Genomic DNA, 26,706 nt, shown 5'->3' on the forward strand with positions numbered 1-26,706 from the left:
AGAGATACTGCCTTGCCCTGGGCTACACATCAAGTAGGTGGTGGAGCCAAGACTTGAATTGGCCTTCTCTTTCCCAGGCCAGTGTACATTAAATACCTGGAGCTGTGAGGTCCTGTTGGTGGAGACTAGAGTGTAGGGGTTCCCTAAATGCACCTACTTCTTGTTCTTCCAGGAATGACCAAGACCTGCCCTATTGAAGCCACTCTGCCAGGGTTATATCAGAAGTCCTGCATGCTCAGTCAGGCAGACATCTTCCCCTCCCCTAAATAATAACTGATAAGTGCTATGTAGTGGCATTTACATTACAAAAATGGTAAAATCAAGCAAAAGCCCCCAAACCTGCTGCTGATCCCAGCAGTCTGCACAATAGCTGTTTTCTCATCAACTCAATCTTTGTCCATTCTTACATGTGTTATAAACAGAACCAACCATGAGCCCCTCGGGAGGCGTGTGTACTTCATGTTTTTGTCTGCAGAGCCTTGAGTGGTGCCAGCTTCAGGGCAGCTGCTGGAGAAATTCTGTTGCACACTTCCAGGGGGTGCCGTTCACCAGCGGACAGAGCAACAGAGCCATGAAGGCCTGTGCAGGACAGGCTGGCTGCGTTCGATAGTGTGGGTGGTGCCCTGGAGGGCGTCTTGAATCCTCGTCCTCCCTGGTAATTAATGGCCAGGTAGTGTGTTAGGTAGTGAATGTATTGTCACTCTCGAAACGGTTTCTCTATTGGGTGTTGAGCTCTTCCCACATCAGGAATGAGACTGTTTGCTTCTCTCTTGTGTGAGTTCTTCAGGCCCAGGCTCTGGACGCGAGCTCACTGTATCAGGAGTGTGGAAGCACCGTGGCTCTTGCATGGGGCCGTGTGCTGCTGTCTGAGTGCCAGCTTTGTCCACACCCTGTCTCTTGTCCTTGGTGGCATAGTGCACACAGTGGCACAACTGGAGACTTGGACTCAAGAAAGGAGAAGTACAAGTTGGATTTAGCCGTGCGGTGGGGGCAGGCCCTGGCTCGTGTCTACTTGTGTCTCAGTGCTGATGGTCCATCACTGCTGGGTGCTGACAAGCGTTGTCCTAGTGACCTGGGAGCTGGGGTGTGGGAGGCAGAGCTGCAGCCTGGCTAGCCCAGGACTAATAAGTATACCCATAGACTTGTTCGTGTGTTTTATTTATTTGGTCATTGGAGCCCAACTTTATACTGGATGCTTCACTGGATGAGGCAGGATTCTTGTCCCCAGCGAGGAGATGTGGTGTTGTGAGAGAGAAGGAATACATTTGGCCTTGGGGCCGGTTAGTGTTCTTGAAGGAGGTGTGGGATTTTGAGGGGTCTGTGTATGGGGCAGTGGATCTCCTTATTCCATGGAGTAGAAGATGTTTGTGTGTGGGAGGTGAGGGGTGGCAGGACGTGATGGGGTGAGAAGGGTGAGACCCACCTGTCTGCATCAACTGTTTGAGGCCTGCCCTCTTTGGTGCCAGATTGTTCAACGTGTCTGACTAACTTTCTCCTCGCCCACTGCAGTCTAAGGGCAGGTGAGTCCAAGGGGACAGGAAACCTGGGTTAACCACTGTTAGAGATCTTGTCACCGACTGTTCCTTCCTTCTCTTGGAGCCATAGACAGGCCACATGGAGTGAGAGCCAAGCATGTTGTGTGGGCTGGTTGTGATGGGGTGGCTGTGTCCAGAGACCTTTGCACGTCTGGGAAGCGTCAGTGTTGGCAGCTTGACAACACCAGGTATAGCAGGCTGAGATGTTTCTCCATCCCTTGCTCCTGGCTGCCTGCTTGGAGCAGTTGGGCAACCCAGAGTTGAGACAGTTGGGTTCATCCTGGCATGCATTCCAGATTTGCCTTGGAAGGGTTGTGAGGGGAAGGGACAGAAGAATCCCTGAGAGAGGGGATGTGCGTGGCCCCGAGGGAAGTAGCTGGAGAGGCCAGCAGAGCACACGCGGTGCAGCTCAGGGCCATGGCAGACAGGCGTCACTGGAGGAGGCCTGTGGCCATCCACCATAGACCCCTGAGGACTGACTGCAGAGGCCACAGTGGCTGAGTTTTGTTTTTCTTTCTTTCTTTTTTTTTTTTTTGAGACAGAGTCTAGCTCTGTTGCCCAGGCTGGAGTGCAGTGGCGCGATCTCAGCTCACTGCAACCTCCGCCTCCTGGGTTGAAGCGATTCTCCTGCCTCAGCCTCTCAAGTAGCTGGGACTACAGGTGCGTGCCACTATTTTTCCTTTTTTATTAAACTACTTATGTTGAGATAATCATGTTTCTCCTGTGGTTGTAAGAAATAACAGAGATCCCATGTACCCCTTTGCCCAGGTCCTCCGATGGTGACCTTCTGCAACACTGTGGTACGGCACCACAGCTGGGATACTGACTACAATGCAGAAAGTACCCAGTGTCTCCATCGCCTTCTCCTTCTCCCATCAACCCACGCCCAGCCACCCAGGAATCCTTCTCCATTTCCGTAAATCTGACATTTCAAGAATGTTATGTGAAGAGAATCATACAACCCTAACCCTAACCTTTGCGATTGGCTTTTTTCGCTCAGAATTCTCTGGTGATTCATCCAGGTTGTTGCTTGGATCAGTAGTTTGCTCCTTTTTACTGCTGACTCGCATTCCATGACAAGAGGGGACACCTAGGTTGTTTCCAGTTTTGGGCTGTTATGAACAAAGCTGCTGTCACCATTCACATGTAGTTTGTGTGTGAGTGTATGTTTTCATTCTCTGGAATAAATATCCAGGAGTGCAGTTCCTAGGTTGTATGCTAGTTGCATGTTTAGTTTTTCAAAAAACTGCCAAACTGATTCACACCAGCAGTGTATGAGTGATAGATATACTTTGTGACCTTGCCAGCATTTGATGTTGTCACCATTTGTTTTTCTAGCCATTCTGATAGGAGTATGGTAACATCTCAAGTGGTTTTAATTTGCATTTCCCCTGTAGCTTTTGGTATTGAACACCTCTTCATTCTATTTATCTTCTGTAGAAAGTCTTCTCGTGTCTTTTGCTCTTACTCTAATTGGATTGTTTTGTGTTTTCGCTATTGAGTTTGAGGGTCTTTATGTAGTCTAAATACTAGTGTACAGTCTAGATACTAGTCATTTGCAAAAGGACGCTTGCAAAATATTTTATCCTACTTTATGGCTTATCTTTTCATCTTCCTTAGCAGGACTTTGTGCAGAGCAAAAGTTTTTAATGAAGTCCAGTTTATCCATTTAAATTTGTTTCATTTTGTCTTTTTTTTTTTTTTTTTTTTTTGTATAACATTACTTTCTGTATTAACTTGAGGTAATTTTTTTTTTTTTTTTTTTTTTTTTTTTTTGCCTGTGGACGAACGGTCACTCTAACACCATTTGTTGAAAGACTGTCTTTCCTCCATTGAATTCTTTCTGCACCTTTGTCAAAATGGGGCATATTTGTGTTGGTTTATTGCTAGCTTCTGTTCCATTGATCCATGTGTCTGACTTTCCACTAATACCATACAGTCTTCATTGCTGTGGATATATAGTAAGTCTTGTAATTGGGTAAATAGATTATACCGTCTTTATTCTTTTTTTTGATTAAAAATATTCTAGTTCATTTGCCTTTACATGTAAATTTTAGAATAATCTTGTCCATATCTACCAAAAATCTTACTGGGATTTTGATGGGAATTGTGTTAAACTGAATATCAGTTGGGTGAGAATTGGGTGAGAATTGATATCTTAGAATCTTCCAGTCCATGAATACATTATGTCTCTCTTATTTAGATCTTTGATTTCTCTCATCAGTGTTGTATAGTGTTCAGCAGTTCCTGTACGTATTGTGTTGTATATACACCTAAGTATTTCTTTCTTTTCTAAAGCAATTATACATGGTATTGTATTTTAATTTTGGTGTCCGTGTGTACATTGCCAGCATATAGAGATACAATTGATTTTTGTATGCTGATCTTGTATTCTGCAACTTTGTTGAACTCACTAGTTCTAGGAGTTTTTTGTAGAATCTGAGATTTTCTATACAGACAGCTATGTCATCTGTGAAGATTTTATTTCTTCAATTTTATTCTGTATGCCTTTTATTTCCTTTTCCTGCCTTACTGCATTAGCTAGAAATTCCTGCACTATGTTGAATAAGAATTCTGAGATGGCCATAATTGCCTAGTTCCTGATATTAGAGGGAAAGCAATGAGCATTTCCCCATTATGTATAATGCTAGCTGGAGGTTTTTTTAGAGATGCTTTTATGAAGTTGAGCAAATTCCCTTCTATTCCTACTTTCTGAGAGGTTTTTAAAAATAATTATGAATGGATGTTGGATTTTCTCAAATGCTTTTTCTGCATCAGTTGATAGGACCATGTGGCTTTTCTTCTGTAGAGCATTAATTTGGTGGATTGGATTACATTGGTTGATTTTTGAATATTAAACCAGCTTCACTGGAATAAACCCCCTTGGTCATGGTGTATAATTCTTTTTTTTTTTTTTTTTTGAGACGGAGTCTCGCTCTGCCGCCCAGGCTGGAGTGCTGTGGCCGGATCTCAGCTCACTGCAAGCTTCCGCCTCCCGGGTTCACGCCATTCTCCTGCCTCAGCCTCCCGAGTAGCTGGGACTACAGGCGCCCGCCACCTCGCCCGGCTAATTTTTTTGTATTTTTTAGTAGAGACGGGGTTTCACCGTGTTAGCCAGGATGATCTCGATCTCCTGACCTCGTGATCCGCCCGTCTCGGCCTCCCAAAGTGCTGGGATTACAGGCTTGAGCCACCGCGCCCGGCCTTAATTCTTTAAATATATTGCTGAATTCTATTTGCTAATATTTTGTTGATTTCTGCATCTATAGCAGTCCCCCTTTATCTGCAAGAGATACATTCCAACAGCCCCAGTGGATTCCTCAAACCACAGATGGTACTGAACCTGATTGCTGTCAGTCGGAACACATTTCTGATTGGAAACAACCTAGATACCCCCTCGTATCAAACTCACAAGTACTTTTTTCATCTTTTTTTTTTTTGAAACAGGGTCTTGCCCTGTTGCCCAGGCCAGAGTGTAGTGCAAGCATAGCTCACTGCAGCCTCGAATTCCTGGGCTCAAGTGATCCTCATGCCTCAGCCTCCCAAGTAGCTGGGCCTCTGCCAGCACTTGCCACCACACCTAGCTATTTTTATTTGTGTATATATATATAATATATATAAATATATATATAAAAAAATATATATATATATATATATATTTTTTTTTGGTAGAAACAGGGTCTTGCAATTCCTAGGCTGGCCTCAAACTCCTGGCTTCATACTATCCTCCTGGTTCAGCCTCCCAAATGCTGGAATTACAGGTGTGAGCCACCACACCCAGCCATAAATACTTTTTCTCTCTTAACTAGGTACTTTATCACACACAAGGGCTGTAACATTTGCAGTTTGAGGTGTGATGGAAAAACTAGCATGAATTTCCTTTTCCTTCTCAATTTCAGCAATGGGAGATTTATTCTTACTGTGCATCTTAATAACCTCAGCATATGATTTTTTTTTTTCTTAAATTGAAAACTTTTACCATTTCACTTAAGGGAAGCACTTTATGGCTTCTCTTTGGGATATCCAAATTGCTGTCATCACTACTCTTGTGCTTTGGGGGCATTAAGTATAATGCTAGCTGGATGCACAAGCACTGCAACACCACCACAGTCCATCTGATAACTGACGGCTACTAGGTGACTAAGGGGCAGGTAGAGTATACAGTGTGGATCCACATCCCGGGAGGATGGAGCAGGACGATGCAAGATTTCATCACACTACTCAGAATAGCGTGCAGTTTAAAACCTGCAAATTATTCCAGGAATTTTCCATTTAATATTTTCAGGCTGCGGTTGACCGTGGGTAAGGGAAACCGTGGAACTGTGGATGGAGGAGGGGTGAACTACTGTATATTAATGAGGGATATTAGTCCATAGTTCTTTCTTTCATTTTAAAAAAATGTTGGGGTTTTGTCATGTAGTTTGTTTGGTTTTGGTATCAGGGTAATACTAGCTTCATAAAATGAATTGGAAAGTGTTTCTTCTGTTTTTTTTTTTTTGTTTGTTTTTTGTTTTTTTTTTTTTTTTTTTTTTTTAAGATTATATAGAATTACTGTTAGTTCCTTAAACACTTGGTAGAAATCTCCAGTAAAACCATCCGGGCTCGGAGATTTCTTTTTTGTGAGTTATGGAATTACATATTCAGTTTCCTTAATAGTTACATGATCATTTAAATTATGTGTTTTTTAGAGAAATGGGTCCATTTCCTATATGTTGTCAAATTAATGTTTGTAGAATTGTATTAGTATTCTTCATTATCCTTTTGATGTCTGCAGAATCTGTAATGCTATCCCTGTTTTATTTCTGATAATTTGTGCCATTATGTGTTTATCTGTCTTTTTTTTTCTTTTTTGGTCTTGGAATTAGTCTTTTTTTTTTTTTTTTTTTTTTTTTGAGACAGAGTTTCGCTCTTGTTGCCCAGGCTGGGGTGCAATGGAGCGATCTCGGCTCACTGCAACCTCTGCCTCCTGGGTTCAAGCGATTCTACTGCCTCACAGCCTCCCGAGTAGCTGGGATTACAGGCATGCGCCACCACACCCAGGTTTCTCCATGTTGGTCAGGCTGGTCTCGGACTCCTGACCTCAGGTGATCCGCCCACCTCAGCCTCCCAAAGTGCTGGAATTACAGGCGTGAGCCACCGTGCCTGGCTGAAGTTGATCAATTTTATCAGTCTGTTCAGAGAACCAGTTCTTTGTTTCACTGATTTTTTTGTTTCAATTTCATTGATTTCTACTTTTATCTTTTTTTTTTTTTTGAGATGTCTCGCTCTGTTGCCCAAGCTGGAGTGCAGTATTGCAATCTCAGCTCACTGCATTCTCCACCTCCCAGGTTCAAGCAATTCTCCTGCCTCAGCCTCCCGAGTAGCTGGGACTACAGGTGCACGCCACCACACCCAGCTAATTTTTGTATTTTTAGTAGAGATGGCGTTTCACTATGTTGGTCAGGCTGGTCTTGAACTCCTGACCTTGTGATCCGCCCGCCTCGGCCTCCAGTAGTGCTGGGATTACAGGCGTGAACCACCGCACCCAGCCCGATTTCTACTTTTATCTTTATTATTTCCTTCTTTTTCTTGGTTTTTGGTATATTTTGTACTTACTTTTCTAGGTTCTTGAGACAGAAGCTTAGATTATTGATTTGAGACCTTTCTTCTTTCCTAATGTGAGCATCGTGGATACATTAGTTCCCTTCTAGGTCTGCTTTAGTTGTGTTATTAAGAGGAATGTTGAAGTCTCCAACAATGTTTGTGGATTTATTTTTCCTTTTAGTTCTATTAGTTTTAGCTTCACATTATTTTGCACTCTGATGTTTAAAGGTGCATGAACATTTAGGCTCACTATGTCTCAGTGAATTGACCCTTTTATCATTATGTAATATTCTTGGTTTCTAGTCATTTTCTTTGTGCTGAAATACAATTTATCTGATAATATAACAACTTTGCTCTCCTTAGATTAATATTTTCAGGATGTATCATTTTTAGTTTTTTCTTTTCAACCTGCCTGTCATCATTATATTTGCAGTGAATTTTTTGTAGACAGTGTACAGTTGAATTATTTAAAAAATCTACTCTATCAATCTTTTAATTGGTGTATTTAGATCATTTACATTTAAAATATTTACGGATAACTTACAGCATAGTTAATGTGTCTCTGGTTATTATTTCTGTTTTGTTTTGTTTTTTCCTGCTTCCTTTGGGTTACTTGAACATTTTCTTTAGAATTGTATTTTGATTTATATATCAAAATATAAATAGTTTTTAAGTATATCTCGTTGTATATATTTTTTAGTGGTTATAATAAGACATGACTTTATGTAGACATAACTTGTCACAATCTCTTGGTGGTGTCGTTTTACCAGTTCAAGACAGTACCTATCTGTCCACTCCTTTACCTTTTCCTTGTATAATTGTCTTAAGTGTTTCCCTTAGATACATTTAGAACCACATTAGATAGTTTTTGCTTTAGTCATGAAACATAATTAGAGAACTCAAGAGAAGGAAAGCCTAATTACTTACCCCCTCCTCCGCTTTTTTATTGTGTTCTTGCTTCCTTTCAGATGTTCCAGGATTCCTTCTTCTATGATTCCTTTTGTTTAGAGAACTTCCTTTGGCCATTTTGCTAGGGGTAAGTCAGCAAAGAAATTCTCTTAGTTTTCCTTCATCTGAGAAGGTCTGGATTTCCCTTTCATTCCTGAAGGATATTTTTACTGGTTATGGGATTCTAGGTTGACAGTTGTTTTCTTTCAGCACCAGAAAAGTAGTGTGCCACTTCCTTCTGGTCTCCATGGTTCCTGATAAGAAATCTGTTGTCATTCTGCTTAGTTTTCTCAAAACTATAAGGTCTTATTTTTTCTGGCTGCTTTTGAGATTTTTTTGTCTTTGTCTTTCTTTGTCTTTTAGGTTTTTCTTTAGTTTAATTATTGTATGTCTTGGTCTGGATTTCTTTGGGTTTATCCTTTGATGTTCACTAAACTTCTTGAATATGTAGGTTGCCACTTTTGCCAAATTTGGGAGGTGTCTAGCCATTCTTTGAGCCCTTTTTCTGCTTCACCCTCCATTCTATCCTGCGGACTCTGATGACATGAATGTTAAACTTCTTGTTACAGTTCCACAGTTCCCTTTTATTTATTCATTTTTTCCTGTCTGTTTTTCCTCTGTTGTCAGGTGGGATATTTCTGTTGTTCTGTGTTCCAGTTCACTGATTCTTTCCTTGCCCCCAATCCTTCTGTTCTCGAGCCCACCCAGGAGCTTTTATTTCAGGTACCATATTTTTCAAGTTCAGGATTTTTGTTTGGTTCTTAAAGCTTGTATTTCTTTGCTGTCTTTCCCTTTAATTCAAGTGTGCTCATAATTTCTTGTTGAAGCATTTTGTCATGGGTGCTTTAAAATCTTTAAATGTGGGATAATTCTAACATGGCTGTCATTTTGGTGTTGGCATTTCTTGGTTGTCTTTGTTAATTCAGTTTGTGACCTTCCTGGTTCTTGGTATGATGATAATTTTTGGTGGAAATGAAGTGTTTTTGTATTCTGTTGGGTAACTCTGGGTCTCATTTGAACTTTCTATTTCAGTGGATTTTTCTGACAGTGCTTCCGTGGGGGAAGGGAGTCACCATGACCACCTAGTTACTCAGATGGAGACAGAAGTCCACCCCTCGGCCTCCACTGATGCCTGAACTGGGAGGCTCCTCGTCATGGGTTCCCTTCCCACTGGGCAGTGGTAAAAAACCCTGACCCTCCACTGGGCACCCTCTGACACACACTAGCACGGAGCAGGAAGGGTCCTCATTGCTGTTGGTGGGATGTAAGGCCCTTGTGTCTTCTCACGCCACCCTGGCCAGGATGTGGGGCACCTCGTAAGGGTGGAAGTCCAACCTTTGCTCACTTGGGGGTGGCATGCTGGCTTTCCTGTGGCTTTTGGCCAGAGTAGGGCAATTCTTGTCTAAGAGTTTTCTGTCTTGCTGGGCTGCTCCTTTCTGGTTTCTTCAACTATGGAAAGTAGCTTTTTGTTGGTTCTTTTGGTTGTGTGCCTATTGGCATTTTCAGGTTGCCAGTTCTCCACTACCCACTCTGGGATAGTGAGACAAAAAGAAAGTCTAGGAGAGTCGCCACAGTGTCCCTCCTTGGGTCCTGGGTCCTTGGCCCACCTGCCTTTTTTTCTCCACCTTTCAGAGTCTTCTTGTGTTTGTCTTGTACATGATAGCCCCAGGTTTTTGGTTGTACTTAGCAGGAGGAATAGGGAAATCTACATCTGCCCCATCGTCCAGGAAACAGAAGTTTCAAGGCACTGTTTTTGAAAGAGCTTCAGGTTGAAGGCACACCCAGACCACCAGCAGTCTCTTCCTAGAGGCCAACCAGAAGTGGAGCCTCCAACTTGTGTGGGTCATGAGTGAAGGCCGAGTTTTAATTGGAGAGGAGGTAGCTCGGGGGAGTCTCTCATGTGGTCACTTTTATATAGGATCCAGAGCCACATGCATCCTCTGGGAGGACCTGCATAGAAAGGGGCCCTGTGTGCAGAGCTGCTTGAAACAGGACTCGGGCCCCATCCTTTGGGTCCTTACAGCCCAGCTCAGATCCCCCATGTCAACAACAGATACCTGCTTCTCTTGCCTCCCTCCAAAGGGCCCACCAGCTCAACCAGAAAGCAGCAAAGCTAAGCGTACCTACTCAGCGTTTCCAGAGCACACTCCCTCCTGCCCGCTGCCTTTTGGGCTGTCTGTTTTGTTTTAGTGTCCCAGTTTCAGATTATTACAGGGCTCTCTGGAAGAGAATACCTTAGGGCCTTTTAGAGGCGCTGCCCCAGGAGCAGGTGGGTGTGCGTGGGAGCCTCTGCCCGTGGGCACTTCTGCACTTACAGACACTGTGGTCTGCTGTGTGGGGGAGGATGCAGCATTTTTAGATAGTCTGAGACATAGAGAAGCAGCAGCTCTTCCTGGGAGGCCTTTCCCACGCCTGGGGGATGAGAACAGGTTGTCTGAGTCAGGACCTAGGTTATGTAAGGAGAAGGAAGCTCAGAGAGGGCACCACGCACCCACTGCTGGCTTAGGCCAGCGGGCACTCGCCTCCACTCCCTCTGCACACCTGCCTTAGGATCAAGGACACAGCCAGGGCTAGGCAGACCCCATTCCTGCCTTCCTGGAGTGAAGGTTCTGGGGTAGGGGTGGGGGGCAAGTCATGCCATAGCAATGTAATTACATACATAATGAAATGGTAGGTAGAAATTAGTTCTGTGATATGCAATGACAGTAATGGCAGAAGTGAGTCATTAGAGACTGAGGGGGAGGGTCAGGACTGTCCCCTTGAGGAAAGGACATTTCAGGGAAGCCCTGAGGGATGGTAGAGAGGGCCAGGTTTTGGGAAGCTGAGGAGGCTGGGAGAGGCTGCGCAGCCCATGTGGCTGGCTGTGAGAGGGAAGAGTGGCGGTGGTATAGCTGGCCAGGTCCTGTCCCTGGCTCCCTGGGCTTGAGGAGTGAGTTCTCAGTAATTACAGATGGCTCCTTGTGACCCCATGGCTCCATCATTCCTGCCTCTGCACCTGTGTGCCAGCTGCGCCCCTGCCCGGAGAGTCCTCTCCACCCCAGGCCTCCCCGTGTATCTATGGAGTCCTTACCTTCTTCAGGGCTTTTTAAAACAGTTTTGTTAAGATGAAATTCACACATTATGCATTTAACCCATTTAAATGATACAGTTCTATGATTTTTAGGATATTCCCACAAATGTGCAGCCATCATCACAGTCGCTTTTAGAACATTTCATCATCCCCAAAAGAAACCCTGCACCCCTTGGCTGTCACCCTCATCCTTCTGCTCCCCCCAGCCCCAGGCAGCCACTCCTCTGCTCTCCATCACTCTGGAATTGCTCTGATGAACGCTGGATGGGGTGTCACCTGTGTCTCAGCCTGCTCCTCCACCCGAAGACCCTGCACCTCGCCCTCTGCTCTGTGTCCGCCCCACCTGCCCACCTGGATCAGTCCCCTCTGCGGTGATCCGTATCAAGAAGTCACAGCCCAGCAAGGTGGCTGCTGCAGGCTCCCTGGTGTGCAGCACCCAGGGCCATGAATACAGGGGTCCTGAGCAGAGGTTTGCTGAGGATGTCTGGGTTGAGACCAGGGCTTGGGTTTTGAGAGAACAGATGCTGATCCCTCGGCTCCCCACAGTTCCTCCTAGAGAAAGGTCAGGTAAATGTAGCTGATTATGTGACAACACCCCAAGCCCTGCCTCCAGAGGCCAGGGTGGTGGTGCACAGTCAAGATGGAGATGGAGGAATGGCTTGGCAGGCTAGCCTCTGACCTCACAGGTAGACACTTGTGGCCGGCAAGAGGCCCAGCTGGGAGTCAAAGAGTCCGAATACACACAAGGAGTTGTCCAACTCTGGCTTTCCCGTGCAAGGCCTCTGGGTGGAGTCTGCTTAGGATGTGCGCTTCTGGATGGGATGTGGAGATGCTGAGCGTGTGTGCCCACCTGGAGGCTTGCTGGGCACAACTGGAGTTCGTAGAGAGCACAGACCTCTCCTTGCCTTTGCTTCTGCCTTCCCAGGTGGGATCTCCACCACACACCCTTTAGCCCTCCTGCACTGTGTCTGTAGCCAACACCCATCCCCTGTTGTATCAAAGCAAGCCTCTCCTGTCCTTGCAGCTTTCCCCCGACCCCAGGCACACAGCTCCACTTGCACCATTCATGAGGAAAGCCAGTGCTCCTGGGGACCTTGAGGACCCTGCAAGAGAAGCCAAGAAAAGAGGGGTTCTTGGTTCAGCCTGGAGGCTGTGTGGCCTCTGGCATGTGGCCTGCCCTCTCTGACTCACAGTCTGCAGCTACCAAATGAGGTAGTGTGGTGGGGCCTCCTAGTTTGGAGAGCACTGAATAAAAAGCACATCAGGAGGGCCCATGAGGGGTTCTGCGTGTGTAAGCAGCAGTCAGAGAACTTGGGTTTTAATTTGTGTTACCTCCCTCCAAAAGGGACTGGATAAATGGGCCTGGTTGTACCTTTTCCAACGCGTTCTCGCCAGCTGGGTGTGGCTGAGGAAGGAGATGGAGCCAGAGTGTCTGTCTAGATCCCCGTGTTGAGCTCCTACCCGTGGTCTGGGGAGTGGGGACTCTGTGGATGGTAAAATAGAGCAATGCCTCACATTTGTTGAGACCTCACAGGCCAGACACTGCTCAGTGTTCTTTGTGCTCATGCAGCTTTTAAATTGAGATATAATTCACCTATCTTAGGATTCACTCTCTTAAAGTATACAGTTTGGTGAGTTTTAGCATATTTACAATGTTGTGCAACCATCTCCACTGTCTAATTCTAGAACATTTTAGTCACCCATGAAAGAAACCCCATACCTTTTAGCTGTCTCTCCTTATTTCCTTTCCTCCAGTCCCTAGCAACCGCTAATCTGCTTTCTGTGCTGTGGATTTGCCTATTCTAGACCATTTGTGTAAGTGGAATTCTGTAATATGTGGGCTTTTGTGTCTGGCTTCTTTGACTTAGCATCATGTTTTCGGGGTTCCTCGGTGTTGTATGTTAGTGCTTCATTCCTTTTTCTGGCTGAGTAATATTCCCTTGTGTGGATCCATCAAACTTTGCTCATCCATTCGTCTGTCCATGGATATTTGGGCTGTTACCACCTTTTGGCAATTGTGAATAATACTGCTATGAACATTCATGTGCAAGTTTTTATTTGAACCCCTGTTTTCCATTTTCTTGGGTGTGTATACATAGGGGTGAAATTGCTGGGCCCTGGTAACTCTGCCTTTAACTTTCCGAGGAACTGCCAGACTTTTCCAAGGTGGCAGCACTGTTTTACATCCCTGTGCTGGGTTTTACTGATTGCATTATCTCATCAGTCCTCACATCAGAGTCATGAGGTTTAGGTAGAATTGTCATCACTCTCACTTTTCAAATCGGAGAGTTTGAACTCAGAGGGTTTCTGCACGCAGCCTCACAGCCAGTCAGTTGATGATTCTTTGGCCAGAGCTAGCTTTGATCACGAAAGCAGTCTCTTCTCCAGGCCCTGTTTTGTGTCTTCAGCATGAGGCTTTTTGACTGTGTTGTTCATGTCCTATTTCCTGGCTCCTATGTAAGCACACATTGACGCTTACATATTTGTTGAATAAAATGTCGTTTTTTCCTGATCTTGGTGGCTTGATCAGTAGCTTGCAGGAGACAGCATGTCTTAGGGGATCCTGTACTCTCCAGGTTCTCACACTCCTGCCAGGGCCTGTATGCTCTCCACCCTGGATGCTGCAGAATCCCCACCAGCCTCTGACTCTCAAGCAGCCACAGATGCACTGCAGTGGGAATAGCGTTATGACCTCTGCATAGCAGAGGCAACGTCTGTTTCCAGCGAGTGCTTGCTGTTAACTTGACCTGTTCTCTTTTCTGGGTTGAAGGCTGCTGGTGACCTGCCCTCTTTTTTCTCCTCTAGGCAAAGCCCATTTATGGTGGTTGGCTGCTCCTGGCTCCAGATGGGACTGACTTTGACAACCCGGTGCACCGGTCTCGGGTAAGCGCATCAGAGCCAACTCTCGGGGTGGGACGAACTGGAGAAGGGACCCATCTAAGGGTGAACTGGCAAGTGGAAGAGGGAGATGGAGAGTTGAACAGTGGATCCTGGGATGGCAGGATCAGCAGGGCTCCCCCATTTGGCGCACTTGTATGTTGTACAGAAAAGGTCTCAGTTATACGTAGTTATGTGTGGTACTCCCTTCAGAATGAGGAGCTCTCATGTGGGTGTTGCCTGTTTTATGGGTCAGCTTGACTCTAGGAACAGTCAAATGGAAGAGGCAAAAGAGCAGTTAAAGGTTTGCGTTATGCCGAGCAGCTCCCAGTTCCTTCCATGCCAAGGCCTGCCCCTGTAGTACCTCTCTTCCTCCTGAACCAGGGGTTCAGCACACTAGCACTAGTGAAGGGTTGGGGACCCAGAGGCCTTGGCTTACCTCTTACTAAAATGTACATTGCCCAGGGCGGGGCCCCGCTAGAGCTGGTACCACCATTGGCCTGACCTGTGGTTTGTTTCTCTGCCAGGAAGCCCCTCTGGATTTGACTCCAGTTACAAAACTCTCCTTCCTCACAAACTAAAGTGCTGCCACTTGTACCCTATAAATTGCTTCTACTCAGCCCCCTCCATCCCTGGGAGGTCCTTTTCCTCTTCTTAGTTTCTGCTGCTCACCCCTTCCCCACCCTGAATATTACACTTTGGAGTAGGGACCTTGGGCTGTGTATTCTGGTCCCACAGGTCTTGCATTGTGTCTCTGGTCTTTGGGATATCTTCTACAATGGGTTTTGATTTCAAAGGCAGCACATAAGGCCCTTGGAAATGTTCCTAGGAAACATGTTCAGGTGGCCTCCTCTACACACCCAGCATAGACCAGCCCTCTACAGGGCCTCTTTGCAAGGCCCTTGGAGTTCCTGTTCATGCCACCCAGACAGGAGGACTCAGGAATAACTGGTCCAGCTGGACTACAGTTTCCAGGGAGTAGTTCCCTTTCCTATTTTATATTGAGGTTGTACAAAATTGCCATTTCCAGCCTCTGACAGGAGTCATTATTATAAATGAGAACCCTGACCCAAAGCAGAGAGATGTGCTTTTATAGTCAGTGCTTGTGGCCTTACTGCCAGTTAAACTTTGAGTATTGTTGGGCCCTCCCCTCCCCTCCTGTTACAAAACTCTCCTTCCTCACAAACTTTCTTACAGTGCTACCGCTCCTTTCCTTCCCTTTCCCTTTCGTTTTTTGGAGACAGAGTCTTGCTCTGTCACCCAGGCTGGAGTGCAGTGGCGTGATCTCGATTCAGTGCAGTCTCGACCTCCCAGGTTTGTGTGATCCTCTTACCTCAGCCTCCTGAGTAGCTGGGACTACAGGCGTGCATCACCATGCCTAGCTAATTTTTGTGTTTTTTGTGGAGACAGGCTTTCAGCATGCTGCCCAGGCTGGATTGGGCTTGTTAAAATGTTGAAAATAGGTCATGGACCCTTGTGATGATTTGGGGCTGGGAGCTGTGCCTGTCATTCATGACCTGGGCCAGCAGACTCGCATTATGGACAAAGCCCTTCTCCCCACACAGAGGAAGACATACACCTCATAGTCCTTTCCATTTCAGCTCCTGGTGGCATCTGACCACTGTGGGCATTTCCCAGTGGTCTGGCTTTTGGAGGGAGAGTAGAGTGGGGGACGCTCTGTGCCAGTTGGTCACTCCTTGGATATTGGAGTTATTTCCACTGATCTTGCTGCTCCTCTGTTTTGATTTTCATTAGCTCATTTCACCTCAGTGAATTCTGGAGCCTGGCTGTTTTCGTGCCTCCTCTTTGCCAGTGGATCATCAGAACAACCCCTTTTGTAGCAGTTTCCCAGGTTTTTTTCAGAAGTGGTGAATCCGTGCCTTGGCATTCCTGGATTATTCCATGTCATGTCAGATCATTCATCAAATAAATATTGACACATATCATGTGATGCATTCTGTGCTGGGCACCATCAGGAATACAAAAAGGTAACCACACATTGTTTCTGTTCCTGAGGAGCTTCCAAATGTTTTTAAAAAAAAAAAAAAAAAAAAAAAAAAAGGCTTCTTGTTAAGCCTCAATCACTCATGTGATTTGGGCCTTTCTCCCAGCCCAGTCCTGGCTGATGAATCAACATTCTTATACCTCGAGTCCCTCTTTTCCTGCCACCTGCCCCAGAAGTGGAATCTGTGGAGCCACCTTCCTTAGATACGGGCTTGTCAGACATGGGAACTCCAGAAGCCAAGCTCTGGGGCCAGGACCCAGATCCTCCTAACCACCCTCCTTGTGCTCCGTTGCAGAAATGGCAGCGACGGTTCTTCATCCTTTACGAGCACGGCCTTTTGCGCTACGCCCTGGATGAGATGGTAAGTGTTATCCTTGCCTACTCCCTGTCCCCAGCCTTCACCAAGTCCCTCCATTACAGTGCCCTTGCGTTGTTGTGTGAGAGCACAGCAGCTATGTGCTCTCACTTGTGTCTGTTTGGGAGTGTGGAATGTTTTGAAGAACTTGTGGCACCTGCTGGAGACAGCTTTAAAAACCCAGACCTTTGGTTTGAAGCATCATCTTCTGTAGTCTTGAGTGAGAGGAAGAAGTGAGGGAGGAAGTCATTTCTGTTCAAGGCTAATAGTGTGGACTTGGCCGGAGCACTCCTGGTTAGGGGAAAGCAGGGGCAAAGTCCTGGGTCACAGTGAGGACGTTTGCAGGCTGTGGACCTGTGGGTGTGGGGCGGGGAATGGCCCTGGGGCTGGCATATGTGCTCACGTGCCTAGTCCTGGGGTTGCCTGTCAGTTCTGAGACTGTAATTGGTTTTGCTTGTCTCATTTGAGCTTGGCATAGTTTTCTGAGGTGACTTCAGAGGCCTCCTGGTCACAGGGTCAGCGTTCTTCTGGTCACTAAACCAGGTAGACAGGCTCCTTCCTGCTCCCCACCTCCCTGGTTTTCCAGTTGCTAACTGGGCTGGATGAGTGTTTGCTGCTGTTGCCCCAGAGGCCAAACCTGAAAATCAACTAGGTGGAATTTCTGGCTTTTCTTTTTCCACCCACTTTATCTCCTGACTTTTTCTGTAAAGGAGATTAGTTTCTCCTAATTAATCTAAAGTAGGACTGCATTCCAAACTTTGTAAAGGGTTGAAGATGGGAGATTTGATTGCCTTTTCCAGTTCCACTTGGTGGGTGAATGTTTGTATGCACATATGTGCAGCATTGTAAAATTGGGACTGTCCTGGAAAGTCTGGTCTCACTATGAAATAGGCAGCCCCTGCCTATCCTACCCGAGTTCGTTTCTTTGCTGCAGGGGCGAGACAGACTCTGGAAGTATGAGTGGAGTTAACTGTGCCCTCTAGGGACCTTCCAGACCGCGGGAGGGGGTGGCGAGGGCGCCTGGGATTTTTGGGTAGTCATTAGAGCTCACATGTGCAAAGACCAGAAGTGGGCGTGTTTGTACTGGAGTCCTAACCTTTGTGATGTGATACTTTTTCTACTTTTGTTTCTGGGGTGAATTAAGAGGATGATACTGTAATCCTGTATCAACTGTCACCCCACTGGTTCCTTCTTAAAAAGAGTTGTCTTCCTTTTCATTCTTTCTGGTGAGCATATGTGTACATCATGATTAGAGCATAGGGGTTTTTTACTGTGGGAACATCTGTGCTCCAGGGTAGTGGATTAGAGGTGAGCACCGATGGTGGACTTGGCTGGAAGTAGGAGCAGGGAGACAATGCATTTGGACGTTCCATTCCTTTGAGGCAAGAAAGCAGACCTGGAGGATAGACTTCACACTTCTTGTTCTCCTGGCTTAGCCCTTACACAGGGAGTAGCCCTGGGGTCAGAGCTGGGCTCCTGCAGCTGTGAGGTTTACCTTGCGTCCCTGTGGCTAGCTGCCTGGCTAAGTCCTGCAGTTGACTTAACAGTACCAGAGGAGCCTCAAGAGGTCACTGGATTACATTCAGGCTGGGCTGGGTCATGAACCATCCCAAAAAAACAGAGCTCCCTGCACTGTTTCCTTGGGGACTGATAATTTCGGTCAGGAAATCTTTCTTTAGGTCTAACTAAAGTCAAGCAAAATCTATTATTCCCTCTGGCTCAGTTGCACAAGCACAAAGAGAGTAGCTCCTGGGGATGCCTTGGTGCTGGCACAAGTGCAGAGCACATGCTGCCTCCCAGACGTGGCTTCTGGATAATTGAGGCCGCCTAGCCAGAAGCACCGACACTGTGGTTTCCCAGCAACCTGGATATGAGTTGCATATTATTTCATGGAGTGCTCAGGCAGAGGTGGGACTGTGCCAGGGATGTGGGGAAAGAAAGAAGCCCCAGGGAAAACTTGGATGGAGGGAGGGCATGGGGGCAGGCCCAGAGCTGGGAGTTTTGGGCCATGGGCTGCTTTCTGGCAGATGACCTGGGAGCTGGAGAGACTGACCCAGTGAGCCCATTAGTAAATACCCTCTGCCTAGCTGAGGCCATGGAGGGGTTTCCCTGTTGTATCTGGAAGGTCATCGGAGAAGGTTGCAAGGAGGCAGCTGGGTAGAAGCCAGGTGGGAGGAGGCAGAGGCTGGAAGGATTTCTCCAGCACCCAGTGCTCTGCATCAGGGTTTGCTCCTCAGAGCCACTCCCCAAGGTGAGCAGACAGCCCGTGGCCCAAGATCTCCAGTTTAACGGTCAGCCACCCTGAGCTGAGAGTCCCACCCAAAACAGGCTGGCAGAATCCTGAGACCTGGAGCAGGAAAACTCCATTTCAGGCAGGCTCATGTGTGGGTGAACTCAAGCCAAACTGGAAGCTTCCTTTGTGAGTGCCTGGAAATAGACCAGTGGGCCTCAGCGTTGTGCCTCCCAGGGCCACTGGCCATGTCTGGAGTCATCCTTGATTGTCACAACTGGGCCAGGGCTGCTGCTGGCATCTAGTGGGTGGAGGCCAGGGATGCTGCTGAATCTCCTCCACTGAACAGCCCCCAGAACAAAGAAGGCTCCAGCCCAAAATGTCCACAGTGCCAAGGCCAAGAAACTGAGCAATTTTGACAAGGGTTTATTTAAATTCTTATTTATTTTTAAAAATGAAAATGTAAATGTGATTTGCTATTAGCTCTGCTCTTTCTTTTTTTTTTGAGACGGAGTCTCGCTCTGTTGCCCAGGCTGGAGTGCAGTGGCCAGATCTCCGCTCACTGCAAGCTCCGCCTCCCGGGTTCACGCCATTCTCCTGCCTCAGCCTCCTGAGTAGCTGGGACTATAGGCGCCCGCCACCTCACCCGGCTAGTTTTTTGTATTTTTTAGTAGAGACGGGGTTTCACCAGGTTAGCCAGGATGGTCTCGATCTCCTGACCTCGTGATCCACCCGTCTCGGCCTCCCAAAGTGCTGGGATTACAGGCTTGAGCCACCGCGCCTGGCCAGCTCTGCTCTTAAACAGCGCAGGGTTCACCTGTCGGATTTCCTGGGAATGAGGGGGATGATAGCACAGAGTCAGCTTGCTGATGGTGCAGTGCCAGTCGTGGAATGGGGTGGGCCTGTTTCTGATCTGAAGAGGTCTGTGGGGTGCTCCTGCACACCAGGCAAACCACAGGGCCTGCAGAACTGCTTGTGTGTGTGTGTGTGTGTGTGTGTGTACCAGGGAACACATAGGTGGCACTCCCTGCGTGGTGCCCTCAGACCACGATGTTGCAAAGCGATCCCTACCTCAGCATTTGTCTTCAAAAGCAGCAGCTCTGAGCAGCCCCTGGCCACCTCTGACCCTCCCAGACTCACATAATAAACTGTAGCATTTTATGGCTGGTCTGTGTCCTCCACACTCAGTCACCGTCTGTTTCAAATTGTTGCTGACATTTATACAATGTTACCATTTGATATCATTGGAGTGTTATCTTGCCAACTAGACTGAGGTTGTTGTTGTGGATGGGCCCCTGATAATTCTTGGTGTTTCTCCCCCTTGTCTAGCATGGGGTTTGGGCAGCACAAATCTAGTCAGATGTTCGATAAATGTTTGTGGAGTTGAACTACCAACTTTGTAAATGCCTTGCTGCATAATTTCTGCTCCCAGCTTGAAAACCTTAAGACAGAGGGCGGGTAGGAAAAGAGAGAAGATAGGATAAGGGGTGTTCCTCGGAGGGAGATTATGGATGTAGTGACCTTTAGGGATTACTCAGCAGAAGGGAGAAAACTTCCCAAGAGCTCCAGAGAACCGAGATGGGGTTACCTCAGCCCCACTGGGTTGGGACCTGGAGAGGAAGATGGACATCAGGAGGTCACAGTGTGCAGGAGGAGGAGGAAGGCAGCAGTCCCTGGATCTGGGGACAGTGGCTTCAGGAAGCCCTTTCTGCTCGGGGACTTCTGCTGGGGCTGGGGCTGCTGGACCTCATCCAGTTCCAGAGGCTGACCATTGCCTCTCCAGGCAGCCCTGAGATGGGACTAACTTTGGGGAATCTCTTTTCCTTTTTTGGGAAATTTCTTTCTCCATACACCCACGTACCCTGTAACTGGTGGGTGTGGAAGAGAGGCAAATTTCCCGAAAAAGGAAAAGAAATTTTTCAAATGCAGGCTGAGGTGAGGTGGGGTCCAGGCTGCCTCACAGACAAGTAAGAGCCTGAGAGATTTGGCTGGGCCCCTGGGTTTTCAGGAGTGGATGAAGCAACAATCTAGAAACCTGGATTGCTGCCTCTGTCCTCTGCCTTTGTTTCTCTGCCTATAAAATGCTGCCCATGATTTTACCTAATTCTGCCACTGAGTTTTTGGGGACTGGTGTCAAGCTGAGGTGTGGATGTCACCAGATGTCACTAAAAGGCTCTTGGGAAGAGCTCCAGGTCTAGAAGGAGAATGGGAGCTCCGGGAGCTTGGGATGGAGCAGGCCAGGCCATGAGGCTTTGGGATTCTCACAGGCCTGCTCTCTAAGGCAAAAAGCTCATCAAATGCTTTGTTAGAATGTTTTTAACTGTGGTAAGTACACAGGAAGTTCACCATCTTAATCGTTTTTAAGTGTGCAGTTCAGTGGCATTAAGTACATTCACATTGTTGCACAACCACCACCACCATTCCTCTCCAGGACCCTTTTTGACTTGCTAACTGAACTGTGCACCCATTGAACTATAACTCCCTTCCCCAGCCCCCGGAAACCCCCATGCTACTCTCTGGCTCTATGAATTTGACTCCTCCAGCACCTCACATAAATGAGATCGTGCAGTGTTTGTCCTTTGTGACTGGTGTATTTCACTCAGCATAAGGTCCTGAAAGATCATCCGGGTTGGTGTCAGAATTTCCTTCCTCCTGATTATGGTAGGTCTAATGCTTTTGGACCGTGTCTGCTGACCCCGAGCCTCTCACACATGGAAGCCATAGAGAGACTGAGGCCACCTTCTGTGGCAGGCATGGTGCTGCGGGCCGGCCTCCATGGTGTGGAGCTCTGCTCTGTCTTAGCCTGGAGAGTCCTTGAGCGTCGCGAGAGATGAGAGCTGCCTGACTGTGTAGAGGCCATGCTGAGGACTCATAGCTCAGCTCATATCCTCAGACATAGTAGAGAAAACACTTTTAGCTCTTGGATATGTGCCTTTTTCAGGGACAACCTGGGAGTTTGTCAGTCCCATAAGATGTGAAGATCCAGCCTGATAAATTAATTTGGGGTGCCTGTGTACTTGTGTGTAAAGTAAATAGGCTCGGTCCAAAGGATCTTCAGAGCATTCCAAGTGCAGATAGGTTAGGATTCTGGCTTCTTTTGAGTTTGCTTCCTATAGGAGAGGTCCAGGAGGTTGCCTTGTTCTTGGGACCTCTGCTCACCTTGCTCTTGACAAATTTCTGCTACTTTTGGTAGTGTTAAAGCCAAGAGCAGCCCAAAGTTACCTGGGCCTGTGAGAGCCTAGGAGGAGGGGCATTACCACTGAGCCCTGCTGTCTTTGGGGTCTGTCATTTGAGGTTTCTCCCTTTTCTGCAGCTAATCGCCCAGTTCCCGTTGCTCCCTAAGCCTTTTTTTTTGCAGATGATGCCCTGCATCAGAATCTGCAGGGCGAGGCTGGGAAACCAGTTTAAATAACCACTCTACATGTTTTTTTGTTTGTTTTTGTTTTTTGTTTTTGTTTTTGTTTTTGAGTCGGACTCTCACTCTGTCACCAGAGAGACAGAGGCGTGATCTTGGCTCACTGCAACCTCCGTCTCCTGGGTTCAAGTGATTCTCCTGCCTCATACTCCCAAGTAGCTGAAACTGCAGGTGCATGCCACCACACCTGGCTAATTTTTTGTATTTTTAGTACAGACAGGATTTCATCGTGTTAGCCAGGATGGTCTTGATCTCCTGACCTGGTGATCCGCCCACCTCGGCCTCCCAAAGTCCATGTGATTTCTAACCACTCCATTTGATAACTGCTGCTTCAAGCTCTGACTTTGTTTCCTCTAGTTCAGAGCTTTCCCAGGCAGGCGAGAGGAACCATCTACTCCTCCTTGGTGCTGAGGCACCTCCCGGGTATCTGATTCTTTGGGAACCATGGTGGCTGCTGTGTCCGTAACAGAGCAGTTGAGAGGACACTAGGCCATAGAAGGCCCCTTCTGTGGTGAAGCTCATACCTTTCAGTACCAATATAAGCACATGCAGACTAAATCACTAGCAGAAGCATGATGTGTAGGCTCTTAGAGGCGGTGGGTGGTTGGGGAGGCAGAGAAGTCTTCTGGGAGGAGAGAGGTGGCACTTGTCTGTCTTCCCACTCATCACAGAGATTCAGGAGGAGCCATGTGCCCAGCCAGGCTCCTTGCTGGCACTTTCTGCCCATTTCTGTCCTACTCCTCACAATGGTATATACCGTGTCCATTTCACAATTGAAAAGACTGAGCTCAGCCCACAGAGATTGTGAGGTGTCTGAACTAGTGAGTGACAGACCTTGATGTGTAGGCAAGGCAGACTCCTGCTGAGAGAGGGATGGTGTCTTTCCTTCCCCAAGTGGTCTTGTCCTTGACATTCAGAGAGGCCACTTCACCAGCACCTGTTGCCTCATGCGGGCAGGAAATAGGGCTTGCTGGAGGCCAGGCAGGGCTCTCAGCATCCTTCCTAACCCTCTGGCTTGTCTGTTGCTGCAGACTGACCCAACTACAGTAGTTGACCTATGTCTTTATTAATGCCATTGAACCAAGCTAGCTGCAGGTCTGCAACCTCGTAGGGTCCACCTGCTTTTTTTTACTACATGGGCATATGAATATATATTCAGAGAGATTTACAGAAATCAGAACAATAAGAACATAGAGCCTGTAACTGTCTGAGAGGCAGAGAAGCTTCCTCAGGCCTGGAGACCCTTCATGTTTAAAGGACAGGAAGGGGCAAAACAGGGAACCAAGGAATGTGTTTTATGGGTCAGTCTTGTACTTTCAGATTTAACTTTAAATCTGTCATGTTTCAGCCTTGCCCTTGCCTTTGTGCTTTCCCATGAGGTCCTGGTTGCAAGGGGAAGGAGGCAGGTCCTGCTGTGTGGTATATGGAGCCTGAGTACCTTAGGGAGGGCTTGTTGGGGTGGGGTCAGTAACTGTGGGGTCACCCAGGCCCTCTCTTCCTGTGTAGGCACCTCCTAGGCTATTCGGACCACAGGAAGCCCTGTGTTCTTCCCACCTCTGCTCAGCCGCTCATTTCGAGTTCTGTGCTGTGTGTTTTCAGAATCAGATCATTTTAAAAAACAACTTTGGACTCAGGTGTGCTTTCGTCTTTACACGAGCCCCATGAGCAAGGTATGAGGGGCTGTTAATGGGGGAGGCAGCCCTCTAGCCCCTCCTCATGCATCGCATTCCCCTAGGGTCCCTAGGTGCTTTCAGACTTTTGGTTGAGAGACTTCGGTCTTTAAGTGAAATTCTGCACAGAGTCTTAATACAAGTTTTAAAATGTATACAGTTAGATATGCTGCTTTATTCTACTAAAATACAAAAAAATTAGCCGGGTGTGGTGGTGGACGCCTGTAGTCCCAGCTACTCGGGAGGCTGAGGCAGGAGAATGGCGTGAACCCAGGAGGCGGAGCTTGCAGTGAGCTGAGATCGAGCCACTGCACTACCAGCCTGGGCAACAGAGCGAGACTCCGTATCAAAAAAAAAAAAAAATACACGCTGACCAGACTGGACCAACCTCCTTCTCTGCGGAATTATCCAGGTGCCCAGAGGCCCAGATCACAGGCTTGTTCAGGAAAGGCACCTCTTCTTATGCAGTCATTTGATTATTTTTCCAAATGAATACATTTATTTTTTAAAGATTTCCCAAAGCAGTCAATGTCTTCAAGCTCTTTGCCAATGGTGACTGGTGAGTGAGCAACGCCCATGTTTATAGGTGAACTCTCAGGCACACAGGGGCTTGTGTTCACAAGAAATGTCCGAGCCTGGGGCACAGTCCACTGGCTTTCAGGCTGGCACAGCCACGAGATGCCAGAAATTGAGGACAAGCCAGGGTGTTGAGAAGGTTCTTGCAGGCTGTTGAGGGTTTTTTTTTTTACCCCTGCATCCCGCCCCACTTGACTTTTCTGGGCATAGAGCCTTAGATGAGTCCCCATCCTGTCTTCATTTGGTCATGACAATTGAGATGTTGCGTATTTGTAACAATGAATTCCTAAATGAAGAAAGATTCTTGGCTGGAAGGTGAGGTCTGAACCAGTCCAGTGGAATCTGTGTGATGCTCTTTCAGCAGCAGGGAGTTGGTGGTATAATAAGTGGGGCAGGGAGGGCCCTGCTGGACTGAGCTTCCTGTAAGCCACTTTGCCTTAGAGCGTCTGTGGCCAGATTTAAGTTATTTTGAAACACTAAAGGTAAGTGAGCCAGGTCTGGGTGCAGGTGAACCCAGGTGGCATGGAAACACTTCCTAAGTGCTGTGAAAGTGGAGGGTAGGGGTCATAAGGGAAGCTCAGAGCCATTTGCTGACAAGTGACACTCACTTTTTTCCCCTAAAGTGTAATTTACGGTGACTCATGAAAGTTCACCCCTTAGAATGGAGCACGTAGAGGTCAGAGCATTCTCTGTACCTCTGTGGGACCTTCGAGATGGATGTTGTTCTTAGGAAACTGGAGGCTGAACTTTAAGCCCCCTCCCTTCCTTTTATCATAGTGGGGAGGCTGGGGGAGGAGAGCTAATGACAGGTCCGGGAAGGGCTTGGGACCCAGTCTTGTAAGACTCTTGGACCCAAAACTGTTAGGCAGCAGCAGGTTCTGCCTTTGAGAGCTTTCTTGTTGTTTGCATCTCTGCCCAAAGTGACATTTCCCACACTGAAAGAATCAGGGAATGGAAGCCAGCAATGGTTAATCATGGGGCTGTGTGGACCAAAAACAGCCAACTCCTGAGGGTGACAGTCGGGGGTTCCCGCTGTGACCTGATCCAGACCTTCCATTTTGTGATGAGGAAGCTCAGCCACGGGGAGGGGTCGGGAGTGACTGAACCACAGATGTGGACAAGCATCCGGGTCCCTGAATCTCCTGTCCTGACTTAGAGCCTGGGAGTTGCCCTTCGGGGAAGAGTGAGAGGGAAGGGACTGGCCCTGTATGGGGCAATTTGGATGTTCTGTGTCTCCAGTATTGGATGTTCTGCACCTCCAGTATTAGAGCCGTACATGGACGGCTGAGCCCTATAGAGGGAATAAGTTGGAGAAGAACGTGCCAGAGTGAGCAGGCAAAGAGGATCAGAGGAAGGGACCTCTCTGCAGGTCACCCTGGGTCATTCTGGAGAGCCATGAGAAGACACAGGTTGGCCCTGGCCAGACGCGAGTCCTCCCTGTGTTCCCAACCCCAGGACACCTGTCAGAGCGTGGGGAACACCGTGCACTTACTTCCACGAGGATCTCCCTCTACAGGACGGTGAGCACCCCTAGGCAGCACTGGTGTCTGCCTACCTAGACAGGGCGCATGTTGGCTGGCTGGCGAATTGGGCAGCTGTCCTCCCCAACTCTTTCCTGCTTGAGTTTCTGATGTAAAGATTTCAGGTAGGCCACTCCCAAAAGCCCCCCTTCTTTGAATCTCAGGCCGCACTGAGAGGCTTTAGTGACCTCAGGTGCCCAGTGAGTGCCTTTCTGTCTCATCAGGACTGTCCTGTGCGCTTACCTTCCTGTTACATAAGTGGTGAGTCAGGGACAGCAAAATAGGAATTAGCTGCCCGCCTGTGTTCAGGGCTATAATGAGATACCCACATTCTCTCTCTGCCTTCCCTGTGTTGCCTGAGTGGAGCGACTGCTGGCCACCCACAATTAATTATCAAGGGGCTGAAGAGGGGTTCTACCTAGTTATCCACTTAGGTGCTCTCTATCCAGACTTTTGCCATATACACAGCTCTTTCAGTGGTGGGAGGAGGTGATGGGAGTGGCGAGGGCTGTCGTGAGGGTGAAGGGGTTTCTGTGGCCCACACCCCACACTGGGGAGGCAGCCGGGAAGATGGGCTGTGATTGGCACCCTTGCTGGGCTATCTTCAGAGCTGTGGGTGGACTTCTCTGCAGCAGCTGTGACGGTGCCCTGCAGCGTGAAGGCTCGTGATAATGCACTGGGCGTCTCCCTCCCACACAGAGAGAAATGACTTTAGGTATTAAGAAAGTGAAAAGCTTGGAATAGTTGGTTAGGAAACTAATTAAGTAGCAGTGGGAAAAGAACTGTCAAAAAAAAGTCATTTCATGGGAGTTGCAACAGAAAACATTTAGAGTTGAAAAAGCAAAGCCACGTGGCTGGTGCTAGTGTGTTCACGTGTTTGTGCAGCACTCACACACTTGCACAAACAGGGTTGGCAGTGTGG

At 47.6% G+C, this 26,706-nt stretch overlaps 1 protein-coding gene across 3 annotated transcripts in view; it reads left to right on the plus strand.

Annotated features, from left to right (window-relative positions):
* The window catches only part of MPRIP (myosin phosphatase Rho interacting protein), a 150,475-nt gene that overhangs the window by 19,512 nt on the left and 104,257 nt on the right, over positions 1-26,706 (plus strand). For all 3 annotated transcript variants that reach the window (XM_010370933.2, XM_030922514.1, XM_030922515.1), the window contains exons 2-3: positions 13,942-14,019; positions 16,314-16,379. In XM_010370933.2, coding sequence (XP_010369235.2) covers positions 13,942-14,019; positions 16,314-16,379 — 144 coding nt within the window. The remainder of the gene's footprint in view (positions 1-13,941; positions 14,020-16,313; positions 16,380-26,706) is intronic.

Source organism: Rhinopithecus roxellana, chromosome 19, assembly GCF_007565055.1.
Source record: "Rhinopithecus roxellana isolate Shanxi Qingling chromosome 19, ASM756505v1, whole genome shotgun sequence".
Lineage (NCBI taxonomy): Eukaryota > Metazoa > Chordata > Mammalia > Primates > Cercopithecidae > Rhinopithecus > Rhinopithecus roxellana.